This window comes from Thalassophryne amazonica, chromosome 7, assembly GCF_902500255.1.
Source record: "Thalassophryne amazonica chromosome 7, fThaAma1.1, whole genome shotgun sequence".
Lineage (NCBI taxonomy): Eukaryota > Metazoa > Chordata > Actinopteri > Batrachoidiformes > Batrachoididae > Thalassophryne > Thalassophryne amazonica.
Genome location: NC_047109.1, coordinates 78,732,765 through 78,749,391, shown reverse-complemented (window position 1 = coordinate 78,749,391; position 16,627 = coordinate 78,732,765). Strand labels below are relative to the sequence as shown.

Sequence of the window (16,627 nt, the reverse complement as noted above, 5' to 3'; positions counted from 1 at the left end):
GATCAGGGAGACAGATACCCTCTCTACTTTTAAGATTAGGCTTAAAACTTTCCTTTTCGCTAAGGCTTATAGTTAGGGCTGGATCGGGTGACCCTGGACCATCCCTTGGTTATGTTGCTTTAGACGTAGACTGTGTTTCATAATTATTGTATGGCCTTGCCTTGCAATGTGGAGCGCCTTGGGGCAACTGTTTGTTGTGATTTGGCGCTATACAAGAAAAAAGTTGATTGATTGATTGATTGATTTTTTTATTTGTTTGTTTAAAACAACAATTAATTATTTAAATGACACAAAAAGGAATCATTTCACACTGAAATACTGTATTTCTATTTTGTCAATTCAAAACATTCCTTAGTTGAGTTTTTAGAGTTTTGTGAAGCTCAAGTTTGTAAGTAATCCTGACAACAAATAAAAACGCATCTTTAATTTACAATGTGTTGTTCTGTTTTCACTACACATGTATGAAAAATTTAGAAAAGTTTGTTTTTAACCCCTTTGCTCTTAAAACGTAATCTTATGAGCCAACTAGTGTGGCAATCAGCCAAATGTACACACCGTGAACAATCAGTCATGCAAAGTTATCAATCCAATATTTGAAGGCTGTTTAAAATCTAAACAAGCTCCTTAACTTTGTCTTCAGTCATCACAGTTTCTAAAATTTTAGCTTCATGAATAAGAAAGTGAGTCCATTCAGGAGCATTATTTCTTTCATGTCTCAGTGGAAATCCTTTCTCCACAGGAATGGTGAGGAGTGGCGAGCCGACCGTCTGCTCCTCAACAAGGAGGTGATGAAGACCACGGCTGTGAAGCGTTTCCTTCCTCTCCTCGATGAGGTGGCGAGAGATTTCTGTCGAATACTGCAGTACAGAGTGGAGAAGGAGGGAAGAGGGGATGAAGGGAGACGGACTCTAACCATCAATCCCAGTCCTGACCTCTTCCGCTTTGCACTGGAAGGTCAGAGGTCTCCACTGTCCATATGTATTGTGCGTGTGTGTGATATGTTTTATGTGTCCTGGGGCCTTTTAAACTAACTAACTCTCTCAACAAAAGGACTGTGAGTGAGGAGGTGTCACATGTTTCAAAAACAGATGTGATGATGAATGTGTGTGTGTGTGTGTGTGTGTGTGTGTGTGCGTGCGTGCGTGCGTGCTTGTGTGTGTGTGTGTGTGTGGGGGGGGGTCGAGTTGGAGATCCCATCTTTCTCACGTCTCCTCGTCACTCAAGAGGCAACTCAGTTAACTAACACAGAGAATGATCACGGTAGAGACTGAACTTCATTTCCTGATCAGGGAGAGCCAGCATGACCCCTCGTCACTGTCCGTCAGTCAGCTCTGAAGGGCCCGCCCACTCTGCTCCTGAATTTATTGCACACAGACATATTACAAAACAATATACAAGGCACAGCTGCGTTTCTTCAGTCAATTCATATTTGTATCACTTCGCACCTGGAAGGCGCCCTGTAGTCTTGCTCAGACAGATAGTAATTGTTCTTCAAATTGAGACATTACAGCGCCAGCCTCGAACTAGTGTACTGGCTGTGTTATTCTCTGCTCAAGGCCGAAATATTAATCTGTGCTCGACAAAAATATGAGTATAGCTCTAGCAAAACAGTCTGCACATTCATTAAGCAAAAGGACAAATGTTATTTTTATCATGGGAGCAGTTGTAATAATTACTTCAACAGTTCAGTGTATATTTCTGCTTTGACAATGAGTGATTATTTAGAAGAATAATGGTGCATGAACTCTCACACGTGCATATATGTATATATGGAAAATAGAGAACAGAATCAAAAACAAGATCAAAGGCTTTGACAAATTAATATTATATTTATAATAAAAAAAATATTTATTATAATATTAAAATTAATATTTCATAATAATCTTGACAATATATAGAAAACTCTATCAGTGTGTGTGTGTGTGTGGGGGGGGGGGGGGGGGGGGGGTGTGTCCAGTGGACTCAGTGAAACAACAGAGCTCTACAGCATCGTACTAATTAGTCACATGGCTCAACTAGCTCAAGTTAGCACACATCAACCGACAAATGATCTTCATGACAAAGGACTATAAACATGCAACAGAAGCATTAAACTTACTTGGTGTTCAAAAAACACACACAAAACTAGAAATGAATGTTCTCTGACTCTGTGTCTGCTTTCATCACCTTTGAACAGCAACAACCAGTGGCGGTTCTACACTGAATTACTCCCCGGCAGAGACTTTTTTCACGCCTGTCGGTTGCGTCATTCGCCTGTGAGCAGGCTTTGTGTGAGCACTAGTCCACCCCTCTCGTTGTTTTTTTTATTGCGAATAAATGTCTGAATGATTTGGAGCTTTGCTGCATCAATTCTTTTCCAGAAACTGTGAGAGACCTCCAGGTGGACACCGTTCGGAAAATTAATATGGTTTTCAGGGACGATTTTATGGGCATTATACAGATTAAGGAGTGTTACTGCCGCTTTAAGGACGGCTCACAACTGCTGAGAGCGCAGAGCGTTCCCAGCTCCGATCGACATGCTCAGACCCCACTGAAACAACCAGATCATTTCCAACATGAGGGCTTTGTTGATCCGGGACCTCGTCTGACTTTCACAAAAAGGCGGAAGTCGTGGACATCAGCACTTTTTCGGCACATTCCACTGTTACAGGAGTTTTTTTCATGGAAAGAAAAGCGGAGGGACGCGCCACGGAGCCGTTCATTACGTGGCACAAAACCACCTCCATGTTGGTCTCACAGGACGGCTTTCAGGTGGATTTTAGATGGATTCCGGTTGCTTTTCATTCATGTGATTATCCAATTGTGATTGTGCATGAGCTGTACATGCCCCAACATGTCCCGGAAGGCTTCATCACGGCGTTGCTTTGCGCCATGCGGCTCCACCGCGACGCGCAGAACTCCTCCGCACGTCTGTCTTAATGTGCTGAAAAAGTGCTGATGTCCACGTCTTTTCACAATTCCTGTGCTAGTCAGACGACATACCGGATCAAGACAGCATCCAGTTTAAAAAATGAACGGCACATTCCACTGTTACAGGAGTTTTTGTCATGGAAAGAGGAGCGGAATTCCGCGCGTCGCGGTGGAGCCGCATGGCGCAAAGCAACGCCATGATGAAGCCTTCCGGGACATGTTGGAGCATGTCCAGCTCATGCACAATCACAATCGGATAATCACACGACTGAAAAGCAACCGGAATCCATCTGAAATCCACCTGAAAGCCGTCCTGTGAGACCAACACGGAGGTGGTTTTGTGCCGCGTAATGAACGGCTCCATGGCGCGTCCCTCCACTTTTCTTTCCATGAAAAAAAACTCCTGTAACAGTGGAATGTGCCGAAAAAGTGCTGATGTCCACGACTTCTGCCTTTTTGTGAAAGTCAGACGAGGTCCCGGATCAACAAAGCCTTCACGTTGGAAATGATCTGGTTGTTTCAGCGGGGTCTGAGCATGTCGATCGGAGCTGGGAGCACGCCGCGCTCTCAGCAGTTGTGGGCCGTCCTTAAGGTGGCAGTAACACTCCTTAATCTGTATAATCCCCATAAAATCGTCCCTGAAAGCCATATTAATTTTTCGAACGGTGTCCACCTGGAGGTCTCTCACAGTTTCTGGAAAAAAATTGGTGCAGCAAAGCTTCAAATCATTCAGACATTTATTCGCAATAAAAAAACGACGAGAGGGTGGACCAATGCTCACACAAAGCCTGCTCACAGGCGAATGATGCAACCGACAAGCGTGAAAAAACTCACGCATGCGCACGAAGGTTCAAGCTTGGCTGATGCAATCACACGTGATTCAAATCCATATGGTTTTTGAAAAAAATAAAAAGGTCGGATACTTTTCTAACAGACCTCGTACTTGTCCTTATTGTCGAAATGTCTTGTCCTGTCATCACTGAGGGAAGGTGAGAAATGAAATTTCGATTCCTTGTATACTCAACAAAAATAAAAACGCAACACTTTTGGTTTTGCTCCCATTTTGTATGAGATGAACTCAAAGATCTAAAACTTTTTCCACATACACAATATCACCATTTCCCTCAAATATTGTTCACAAACCAGTCTAAATCTGTGATAGTGAGCACTTCTCCTTTGCTGAGATAATCCATCCCACCTCACAGGTGTGCCATATCAAGATGCTGATTAGACACCATGATTAGTGCACAGGTGTGCCTTAGACTGCCCACAATAAAAGGCCACTCTGAAAGGTGCAGTTTTGTTTTATTGGGGGGGGGGATACCAGTCAGTATCTGGTGTGACCACCATTTGCCTCATGCACTGCAACACATCTCCTTCGCATAGAGTTGAAGAGAACACATCTCCAACGTGCCAATCGCCAGCGAATGTGAGCATTTGCCCACTCAAGTCGGTTACGACGACGAACTGGAGTCAGGTCGAGACCCCAATGAGGACGACGAGCATGCAGATGAGCTTCCCTGAGACGGTTTCTGACAGTTTGTGCAGAAATTCTTTGGTTATGCAAACCGATTGTTTCAGCAGCTGTCCGAGTGGCTGGTCTCAGATGATCTTGGAGGTGAACATGCTGGATGTGGAGGTCCTGGGCTGGTGTGGTTACACGTGGTCTGCGGTTGTGAGGCTGGTTGGATGTACTGCCAAATTCTCTGAAACGCCTTTGGAGACAGCTTATGGTAGAGAAATGAACATTCAGTACACGAGCAACAGCTCTGGTTGACATTCCTGCTGTCAGCATGCCAATTGCACGCTCCCTCAAATCTTGCGACATCTGTGGCATTGTGCTGTGTGATAAAACTGCACCTTTCAGAGTGGCCTTTTATTGTGGACAGTCTAAGGCACACCTGTGCACTAATCATGGTGTCTAATCAGCATCTTGATATGGCACACCTGTGAGGTGGGATGGATTATCTCAGCAAAGGAGAAGTGCTCACTATCACAGATTTAGACTGGTTTGTGAACAATATTTGAGGGAAATGGTGATATTGTGTATGTGGAAAAAGTTTTAGATCTTTGAGTTCATCTCATACAAAATGGGAGCAAAACCAAAAGTGTTGCGTTTATATTTTTGTTGAGTATATGTCTAGTACATGTGAAGAATTGACAATAAAGCCGACTTTGACTTTGATAATATTATGAATGAGACGTGCGTTATTTGGAAGAAAGTCGAGGTGTAACTGATTTTAGCCCACGAAGCACCGCTGCCTTTCCCCTTCCATTACAAAGAGGTGAACCGTCCACCGCATGCCCCTCCCCGTTTCTTTCACCTTCTCAGTGCTTCTGTGAACTCTGACAGCAAGCATGGGCACCTGCAGCTGCCTGCAGGGGGCGCCAATTTGCCAATTCCACACACAGTGACAAGAAAACCATTTTGCGGTGGAGATTATTATTATTTTTTGGTTTAGTGCTCGTGCCCACGGTGCCGCCCTGCCAAAAATGGTGCCCCGGGAAGCGGCCTGTATGGACAATACTAAAAGCCGCCACTGGTAACAACTGAGCAGACGCAGTTCACAGGATGGTGCGTTCAAGCGCATGTCGGAAATCCTAGCACTGAACAAATACGCTTCCAGACAAGCCTTTTTCACGAGCTTGATTTTTTTGGTGCCCCCCAGCACTTGATGCCCTACGCGCAGTGTGTGATGCGTGTGTGCGGAACGACGGCACTGGGTTATAGTAATAATTTCAACTTTCAATTTCAATTTATTTTCATTTATATAGCATCAAATCACAACAGAGTTGCCTCAAAGCGCTTCACACAGGTAAGGTCTAACCTTACCAACCCCCAGAGCAACAGTAGTAAGGAAAAACTCCCTCTGAGGAAGAAACCTCAAGCAGACCAGACTCAAAGGGGTGACCCTCTGCTTGGGCCATGCTACAAACATAAATTACAGAACAATTCACAGAACAATTCATGGACGAATATACAAGAAATGCTATTGGCGCACAGGACAGGAGGATCGCCAACACGAATACAACTCCCATCTCTGGATGGAGCTGCACCTTAAACAGAGAAAAAACAGGATCAGGCATTAGAAAGACAAAAAATACTGTATAATTTGCCAGCATTAAACAACAAGAAAAACAGAAATACTAAGGTGATCGCCGGCCACTAGCCCTAAACTTCACTAAAAGACTCAGAATTTAGGTAAAGTTGAGGCCGCAGCCCGCTGCAATTACTAATAAAATGAATTAAAAGAGTAAAAAGCATAAAACAAAACGGTACCAGTATGCTAGCCATATGAAAGGGAAAATAAGTGCGTCTTAAGTCTGGACTTGAAAATCTCCACAGAATCTGACTGTTTTATTGACGCAGGGAGATCATTCCACAGAACAGGGGCACGATAAGAGAAAGCTCTGTGACCCCCAGACTTCTTATTCACCTTAGGGACACAAAGTAGTCCTGCACCCTGAGAACATAAAGCCTGGGCCGGTACGTAAGGTTTAATTAGGTCAGCTAGGTAGGGAGGTGCCAGTCCATGAATAATTTTATAGGTTAGTAGCAGAGCCTTAAAATCTGATCTCACTGGGACAGGAAGCCAGTGAAGGGATGCCAAAATGGGTGTAATGTGGTTGTACTTTCTGCTTCGTGTCAAAAGTTTGGCTGCAGCAGTTTGAACCAATTGGAGACCCCTAATGCTAGACTGCAGTAAACCAGAAAATAGAACATTGCAGTAGTCCAATCTAGAAGAGATAAATGCATGGATCAGGGTCTCAGCATCAGCCATAGACAGGATGGGATGAATCTTCGCATATATTTCACAGGTAAAAGAAAGCAGTCCTAGTAATATTTCTAATGTGGAGGCCAAAGGACAAAGAAGGATCAAAAATTACCCCAAGGTTCCTCACTTTGTCAGTGTGATGTATGACACACGAGCCGAGGCTGAGCGTTAACTGGTCAAATTGATGCAGATGTCTCACTGGACCAAGAACCATCATTTCAGTCTTATCAGAGTTTAAAAGTAGGAAGTTTCTAGACATCCAACTTTTCACTGCTGCAAGGCAATCTTCTAAGGATTTTATGTGAACGAGACTACCAGCAGTTATTGGCATGTATAACTGAGTATCATCTACATAGCAGTGAAAGGTAATCCCAAAACACTGCAATATGTGCCCAAGTGGTGCTATATAAAGGGAGAAAAGCAGGGGGCCTAAGACAGACCCCTGTAGAACCCCAAATTTCATGTCACTAAGGTTTGAGGTCGTGTTACTGTACAAAACACAGTGAGAAAAGCAGACTGCAGTGGCTCAAAGAGATTATTCCCAGTAAGATAGTCTACGAGCTGCCGTGACACCACTTTTTCCAGAATTTTTGAGAAAAATTATAGATTTGATATCAGTCGATAGATTTTCAATACACTAGGGTCAAGATTAGGTTTCTTAAGTAATGGTTTAATCACTGCAGATTTGAAACATTTAGGAACAGATCCAGAAGTTAAAGAAAGATTAATAATTTCCAGCACAGTCGGCTCAAGAGTGGGCCACAGGTCCTTAAACTGTTTTGTTGGTATAGGATCAAATAAACGAGTTGTGCTTTTTTTGACATTACAAGTTTTGTCAGCATGCCTAGTGAGATACTATCAAATTCTGTAAATCTAGGTTATACCTCAGTAGTGGCGCCCACCTCAATAGCAGGGCGTAGTGGCTGGGTTAAGGTATGCCGGGATATGTTTAACCTGATGTCTTGTATTTTCTTCCCAAAGTAATCCAGGAAATCTTGTGCTGTAAAAGGAGAGCGAACTACAGGTGGTTGTCCATGCATAAGTGTTGCCACCGTGTCGAACAAGAACTTTGAGTTATGCTTGTTTTTGTTGATCAAATCAGAGTAGTAGTTCCACTTTGTAGCCAATAATACATGCTTATAGTCTAAGATAGCATCACACCACGCAAGGTGAAATACTTCTAATTTTGAACAACGCCATTTTCGTTCTAGACCTCTTGCTTTATGCTTGAGGTCACACAGATAATCATTGAACCACGGAGACTGTGATTTGGGGGAGCGCGATTTTAACACAGGTGGTGCAATCATGTCGAGTGTAGTTTTGAGCACTGAGTTTAAACTATCCACAAGTCTGTCTACTGACTGGGTATTTGTCAAATGTGAAGCTAAGACATCAGGCAGTCTAGCTTCGAGTTCAGTCTTAGTTGAGGAGTTGATGCATCGCTGTAATGATATGTAAGGTTGTTGTTCCACTAAACACGGCAGCGAAACTGTAAACTTAATAAGTGAGTGATCAGACACCACTGATGTAAAAGGCATGATGTCAATATTCGTGACAGCAATTCCACGTGTGAGAACCAGATCCAGGGTATTTCCACTAATGTGCATTGAATCCCGAATGCATTGCCGAAATCCTAATGCATCCACAATTTCCATAAATGATTTGCAGAGGGGATCAGAAGGCTTATTTATATGAATGTTAAAGTCACCAATGATCAGAATGTATCTACACTAGTTGACAAGTTAGAGATGAACGCACCAAATTCATCTAAGAATTCAGAATATGGGCCAGGAGGCCTATATACAGTGATAAAGTAATGCGACTGATTTTTATTCTTCTGACCTTGGCAATGTGTAATATCCTGAGCAGAGCGGAGAATCAGATGCTCAAACGAGTTATATTTGTAACCCCCAACAGCTAATAAGCTAAACCTAAATTTATAAATAAGAGCAACATCCCCACCTTGCTTCGCATCACGAGGGACGTGACTAAATGTATATGCTGGTGGGCAGGCCTCATTTAACGGGAGGACAGCTGTAGGTTTAAGCAAGGTTTCACATAGCCCAATCATATCTAAGTGATGATCAATAATTAGATCATTGATCAACAATGATTTTGATGACAGTGATCTTATGTTAATGAGACCCAGTCTAAGGACCTCCGTGGGGTTGACAGTTGAACTGGTTGGGTTTAGGGGTGGTTCCAGAGTAGCATATATAAGATGCCTAGAAGTAGGTTTAGGTTTGAGACATTCCACGCGCGTTGTAGGTAGCAGACATGAAATCTTTGCTATTTCTGGAACAACCACTGGGCCATCCTCAATTTCAACATTATCCAATATAGTAATGGGTATTAAGTATGGAAAGCATATCCCTCTATGATTTTTATGGACACGACTACGGAAGCAGGCCACAGTCTCAACTTGCTGAAATTCCCTCCCTGGCAAATAAGCTGCATTTTCACCATAGTGGATTTTCTGTACTAAATTCCTCGCTAAGCTAATGGATTCCACATCCACATTTGTCATAAGCCTTGCAGGGTCTCTAATCACCTGCTCCATGGCCTGTTGTAGATTCCTAATGTTACCCTCCCTGTAGAGCTCTATCTATGTTCACAGACAAGATGGTGGCGCCTTCCCCAGTAGGGTGGAGGCCATCCGGCATCAGCAAGCCACAGCGGCCCCAGAACGAATACCAGTTATCAATAAATCTAAAGCCTTGCTGTCTACAAAACTGTGCCAGCCACCTATTTAATGATGTCAGCCTGCTAAATGCCTCATCAGTACCCCGGCAGGGGAGGGGACCAGAGACTATTAATTGTAACTGGAGCATGGCTGGATATGCGGCCGCCCCTCTCCTCCCTCGCACCTCATGTTTGTGGAGAACCTGGTGCTAAATCACTTGCAGACGACCTGATCTTTGTGATGCTTTGTTTGAATTAAGCAGTCAGATTCCCCTGGTCCGCACCAGTTCTAATAAAAAGCATTTGTAACAGTACAGAGTAACATCAAATTTTATACGTCTGCACATTTTCTACAAATTCTGGCACTCCACCCCCACAAAACCAAAACCAAAAGAAAAAAAATGCACTCAACAAAACTTCTCTGGAGCCGCTGCTGTGAATGTGTCAAGAAATGTGACACCTGCTTGATGCTGCTGCCATTGTTTTTTTAATGAAGCTCAGCACGTGAAGCCTGGTGCTAAAATTGGTTAGAAATAGACTGGCAGGAAATTCTGATCTGTTAATTTAACACATGCATGTCTCATAGGTGCCGGATCTCTGAGAACACAGTTTATTCTGACAAATTGTATTTACAAAGTGGCAAGTCACATGAATGCATGCCTCCATGTTTATTATTCTAAGTGTAAGCCAGTAACATTCAGATGAGGAGAGAACAGCCATTTTGATAGAAGGAGCAGAGTTATGTCAAAACTGCTGGTTATATTCACTCCTGATGCAGGGTGATGTCATCATCATTAAACCTGATGCACAGAGACTAAACACAAACCGGATACCGTCCTGATTTGGCACATGTTTTACATAGGTCGCCCTTCCTGACATAACTCCAGATCTACATGGAGAAATGCATCCAGCTCCTGATCTTCCTAAGTAGTCTTCTAACCAAGTAATAACCAGGATCTACTCAATGTTGGAGATCTGATGGGATCAGGCGTGCATAGAGTGGCACGGCTGCACTGGAGCGCAATCATATAATAATCCACAACCAAATCAAAATCAAAGTCTATTAGCTTTTCTACAGAAAATATTTGTACTTCAGCTTATTACAACTTTGAGCTTCTTTTCATTTTGTGATTGGAACAACATTTGAAACTTATCTTGTCTTCACCTCACACTTTCCTTCCTTTGCTGCCTCTCTGTAGCCAGTTGCCATGTGCTGTACGGGGAACGTATTGGACTCTTCTCCTCCACTCGCTCTATGGAGTCTGAGAAGTTTATCTGGGCTGTGGAGAGAATGCTTGCAACAACCCAACCTCTCCTTTACCTGCCCCATCGCCTGCTGCTCCGCATCCATGCGCCCCTGTGGACCCAACACGCCACGGCATGGGACCACATCTTCAGCCACGGTAATGCAGACCTCTGCACATGTATGACTGGACTCTAGATGTCTGAGTCATCTTACTGCATCTCACTATTTCTTACATTTCTTCCAGCTGAGGCGAGGATTCAAAAGAGCTACCAGCGCCTGTCATCATCCCAGAATCGAGTGGGCGAGGTTGGGGCAGAAGGACACCGGTACACTGGAGTTCTTGGCCAGCTCATGGAAAAAGGGCAGCTATCTTTAGACCTCATCAAGGCCAATATCACTGAGTTGATGGCTGGGAGTGTTGACACGGTCTGTCTTTGTGTGTTTATGTGTGATTGTTGACTTTGTGATGTCATTCATGCTAATTGTGGGTCACCTCCCACTCTGTTACCAGACGGCTGTGCCGCTGCAGTTTGCCCTGTTTGAGCTGGGCCGCAATCCGGAGGTGCAGGAAAGGGTCAGGAACCAGGTGAGGATGTCATGGGCACAGGCTGGAGGAGATGCACAGAAAGCCCTGCAGGGGGCGCCACTACTTAAAGGCACAATCAAGGAGATTCTCAGGTATGGGCTTTGTTATTTTATACATCTCTGCCTCCTTATGCTGACTTCGGCCTTGGTTCACTTGGTGCTGAGCTCTGAGGCTCCCTACTCCTTCCATTGTCAGAGCACTGCTGCCATCTAGGGATGGTTAAATGTTGCCTCCCACACACACACAAAAATACAATAACAAAAACTGCCTGTTTTTGATATATACACTTAATACTTTTGTATGACAAGTTTTCTCTTAACACCTTTTATTGAAAAAAAATCTCTCTAATGTGTGTCCAGCACAATATACACAGTTAAAAGCTACTTTGGAATGTGATAGGACATAAGATATTGCCAGATAAGTTTCAGTGTGGAGCTTGTTAAGTAAGTAAGTCCCTTCGGCTGCTCCCTTGTTTGCACTCGGGGTCACCACAGCAAATCCAAGATGGATCTGCATGTTGAATTGGCACAGGTTTTACACCGGATGCCCTTCCTGACGCAACTCCACATTACATGGAGAAATGTGGCAGGGGTGGGATTTGAACCCCTGTGGAGCTTGGTATAGACTGTCAGCTCTCCCGCTGGGAACAGTATTGTTCCTTTATGGATGATGGTTTGTAGAGACGGTTGTCAAACACACGGCATGAGGCAGTATGATGGCTAAGTGGTTAGTAGGCTTGTTTTCAGACTTGAAACCCACCCTGGCCATTTTCCATGTAATGTAGAGATGCGTCAGGAAGGACATCTGGTGTAACACTTATGCCAAATCAGCATGCAGATCCACCTGCTGTGGCAAGTGAGAAAAAGGGAAAAGCTGAAGGAACTTTATACAGCTTCATGTAAAGGAGTAAATTTTGCAGGCCCTCTGACTGACTCCATTAATTCTGTGCTGGACCTGCACTGAAAAAAGTGAAACACAGTGCACTTCATTCAAAGTACTTATTTACATTGGTCTAATGGAAAATTGTGGTTTCCAGTTGAAATCTTCTGGAATCACTTTACAAAATCATAAATATACATTGTGAGAAACTAAAAAAATTAGCTGTAACAAATTACATCAATTTTTTTTAAGTTGATCCAACGTAGCATTTTTTTTCAGTGTGCTAATTATAGGGAAAAACGGTTACCTGAACCTTAATCCTGGATTTTCTACTGTGTAGACAGTTGGATTTCTATTTGCCACCACTGGGGGCAGCGCCACATAGAGAACCAGAAAGAACAGTGTAGAAGAAGCCAGGTGGCTACAGACAGTCATGACAGCGTCTTATTTCTGAATACTGAAATTTATTATCGTTTGCTCTTTGATGTAAACATCAACATCCTTATTTTCCTGTTATTTTGTTGTGGTTCAAGCTTATCATGCAGCAGCGATGATGTACAGCTACGAGTTGGTCGGGGTGCACATCAGCACATAAATTCAAGTCATTTGATTAGCAATAAATCTCAGTCTTGTATTAGCCTTGAAGGCTTATACAATGCCACCAAGTACATATTAAAGAGCAGAGGGCAAGGGATTGAGCCTTGTGGAACTCCTGAAGACATTTGTGGTTACTTCCCATCTGAAACGTCCAGTCAAATCCTGGAATTTAAAAAAAAAAAAAAAAAAATCATTTATATATGTAGAAACCCACAAGAACAGGATTTGATAGATCAAGGAAATGTTGGAATCTGCAGAGTAGAATTGGGTGATTAGAAATACCAAGAGTCATTGTTGATTATAAGGTCATGGATTACTCTGATTAAGGTGGTTTCAGTGCTATAATAGATCAGGATACCTGATGGATACACACTGATAATGTGTATTAAAGATGTAATTGTTTCTTGACTGCTTTTTCCAAGATTTTCCTGAGGAAGGAGTGGTCTCAAATTGGTCTGTGTTTGGTCATTCCAAGCTGATTAAGATCTTTTTCATGACTAAAATGTATGTAACACTAGTGAATTCAGAGTAGAGATGTGCTGATAGTATTCAATACATCATCTGATAATCAAGGTCTGACTGATTTGAACAGTTCAGTAGGAGTGGTGTTTAGGAACCAAGTAACTTTGTCCAAAAACACAACACTAGTCTTGATTAAACCTATCAGGCAGGTCTCAGGAGGGCAGACCACCAACAGGTGAGACTTCGTGAAGGGATCTGGATGTGTTACACTTAAATCTGCATTTAGTCTAGACTTCTGTTCATGAAAGAATTACAGTAAGTGATTGTATGTCTGTCAAAGGCTATATCCAGTGGGAATCACGGTGCAGCGGTATCCAGTCAGAGACATAGTTCTTCAGAATTACCACGTGCCTGCTGGGGTGAGTGCCCAGACTGAGGCTCTTTTCTTCACACACTCACATGTACAGTATGTATGCAGAAACATTCCTTGTGAGGAGCATCATTGTGTGTTTTCCCTTAGACCCTGGTGCAGGCCTGCCTATACCCCATGGGCAGGAGCCCACTGGTGTTTAAAGATCCACTCTGCTTTGACCCTGACCGGTGGAGTCAGGGCAGAGAGGAGGGAGAGAAAGAAAGAGTAGGAGGTGGCACAGGAGCAGGGGCAGGGTTTCGCTCCCTGGTATTTGGGTTTGGAGCGAGGCAGTGCGTCGGGAGGAGGATTGCTGAGAACGAGATGCAGCTCCTCCTCATGCATGTGAGTGTTACGAGACATTTTCACAGGAAATAAATGAAGAGTGAACATCCTCCCTTCTTTTTTCTGCTCCCTCTCTGAACAGATCCTGCTAAACTTCCAGCTCAGTGTGCCGTCATCAGCAGATCTCAGCACCACATACACCTTAATCCTCCAGCCCGAGACACCACCAAAAATAACTTTCACCAAAATCACACACTTACCATAGAAAAGACATGAGCAACTGGTGGCCTAGGGGCCAGATAAGACCATCATCTTTAACCATTACGGCCCACTAAAGAATATCCAGTATCCAATATCCAAAAATAAATGTCTAAACTTGTTTTTGCTTGTAAATAAAATCTGTCGGCAGTCACCAGTTAGTGATGCTTCATCTTGAGATGCATTATCTCATGTGTTATTCACTGGTGCAAATGTTGTGTCAAAAACAAAAACTTTATTGTAAAAAATGTGCACCATCCTCTTTGATCTTTTGTGTAGGTCTTCGCAAAGTGCAGCAAATAATAAAATATTTACAGACAAATCCTTCAAATGGTGATGCAAGCACCAAATTCATCACAAATACGCCTTAGAAGTTACTCTTTTGAAAAAAACAAACAAACAAACAAGCAAAAGAAACAAACAAACAAACAAAAAAACACAGACTGAGTGGTTACTTGAATTTTCAACACGTGGCCAGGTAGGGTTCAATTGAAAAATTAAACATGGGTCTAAATTTAAAAATGCTCCAATCATATTGAAAACTATACCACATTATTTGTTTGAACATTAAGATTCCAAAAAGGTATAGTTTGGACTACCTACATATAATTCGGGGGGGGGGGGGAGGAGTAAGATTAGGTTATGGTTAAGGTTAGGGTGGGATAGGGGGTAGGTAGGAATAGGGTTAGTAACAGTGAGTTTAAAAATAAAACCCTGTCACAAAAATTTGACTCATTTCGTGACAGGAGGACGAAAAAGCAGAACAAAACGTGAGACTGGGCTGCACATGTCATAGAATCCAATGGTCAACATTGTTTGATGTTTACTTTGGAGACCAAGCACTCAGTACAGTCAAAACTATTAAATTTATTTATTTATTTTTATTTTTATTTTTTTTTTTACAAAAATCATAAAACAAAGTTGCTGCAAAACTAATGGAAAACTTATGAAAATTAATATTTGCTATGAAGAATACGAAGTATAAAAGACGAAACAAAATAAACATGATAATCTTTTACCTTTAAAACTGAATTATTTAGAGTGAACTGTCCCATGTTTTTACAAAAATATGTTGCTAATTTTTTATTTATTTATTTTCTTTTCTTTTGTCTTTGGAAAATTATTTGATGTAAACTTACAAAGGGAGTGATTGCACTGAATCTTTGGCATTTTTAAACTTTAATTTAATTTAATTTAATTTAATTATTAGTCTGATTACTAAGTATTCAATATTGTAATCCAATTTAATAATTGGTTATTTGGTCTGACATCATCTTATTAGTGACATTTAACATTAAATTTCCTCATTTCTGCTGGAGAAGCCTCATATGTTTTTACAGAACATTTACACTGACAATGATCTTTCATGAACCCACCAAATTGTGCTTTGTGTCTGATAACATGTGTAAGGGTTCATACAAATTTAACTGACTTTATACAATCATTTATACAGGTATTAAAATAATGTTGCTGAATGAACACCTTCTTTTTTTAGAGTGTGAATCACTTCTCAACTGTGAGTTATAACTGAGAAATCATTTAGCTTCATGATACTTTAAATAAAGTTAAGGTCTAAAGGGAAAATAAATAAATAAATAAATAAAGGGAGGTCTGGGCAGCTTTGCTTGAGCTGCTGCCCCCGCGACCCGACTCCGGATAAAGCGGAAGAAAATGGATGGATGGATGGATGGATACTTTAAATATGCAAGAGTGTGAAATAAAGACAGATGAAGGTTAGTTTCTTGTTTGTTGGATGGATTATTACAAACATTAAATAATCATCCACTTCTCACCAAAGAATTGCAGTAAAACATACCAAAAAATGGTGCACAAAATTTGTACATACTTGTATGTTTGTGCGTGAGGATTTCGCACATATCCCACATTATTTTCCAAAGGGAGGTGGTAACAACTTCACTGACACAAAGAGAGCGGATTATCTGCATGAAAATAAAAAGTGGTAAGTAATTTTTTCCCTTGTTATTAGGTTTATTGTAACCCTAAATCTAACCTTAACCAAAATACAAATATGTGTCCGTGAACATTTTATGTGAAACTCATATTGTGCTTGTGTGCGGTAATTCACAGGAATATGCAAGAAATATAGTGCTTTACTTTTCATATCATATCATATCATATCATATCATATCAAACACACCATGAGAATATGTTGCAGCAATACAGCTTTACAATAAAATGAGATGAGAAAAAAAAACTAAAGGGGACATTTTGTGCTTTTATCTCATATGTGGTTGTCAGTTTTAGTCAAAGTGTTTACACATAGAAAGTTCCCTGCTGTAATCAAATGTCTCATTTCAGACCTTCATAACGTATGCCATGTACAATACATCCACCCCTGCCTGTTTTGGGAGCCGTACCCAGTGAGCTGGCCTGCAGTCAGACATCCCACATGGTCAGTGGGAAAAAGCTGGAGACTCCAGCTGGTGAGCTGTTGTAGGTGTTTCCGGCCGTTATGTCTATGTATCTATTTGTCTCCGTGCCGTTTTTGCATGTGCAGGTCATGTCTGTCTCCTGTG

General features: G+C 42.0%; 1 protein-coding gene across 1 annotated transcript in view; it reads left to right on the top strand.

Moving 5' to 3' along the window:
* The window catches only part of LOC117513476 (cytochrome P450 11B, mitochondrial), a 37,567-nt gene extending 23,348 nt beyond the window's left edge, over positions 1-14,219 (top strand). The window contains exons 8-14 of the mRNA XM_034173656.1: positions 740-954; positions 10,568-10,771; positions 10,859-11,040; positions 11,126-11,292; positions 13,479-13,557; positions 13,659-13,892; positions 13,975-14,219. Of these exons, the coding sequence (XP_034029547.1) occupies positions 740-954; positions 10,568-10,771; positions 10,859-11,040; positions 11,126-11,292; positions 13,479-13,557; positions 13,659-13,892; positions 13,975-14,097 (1,204 nt within the window). The 3' untranslated portion in view covers positions 14,098-14,219. The remainder of the gene's footprint in view (positions 1-739; positions 955-10,567; positions 10,772-10,858; positions 11,041-11,125; positions 11,293-13,478; positions 13,558-13,658; positions 13,893-13,974) is intronic.
* Positions 14,220-16,627: the final 2,408 nt, after the last annotated feature.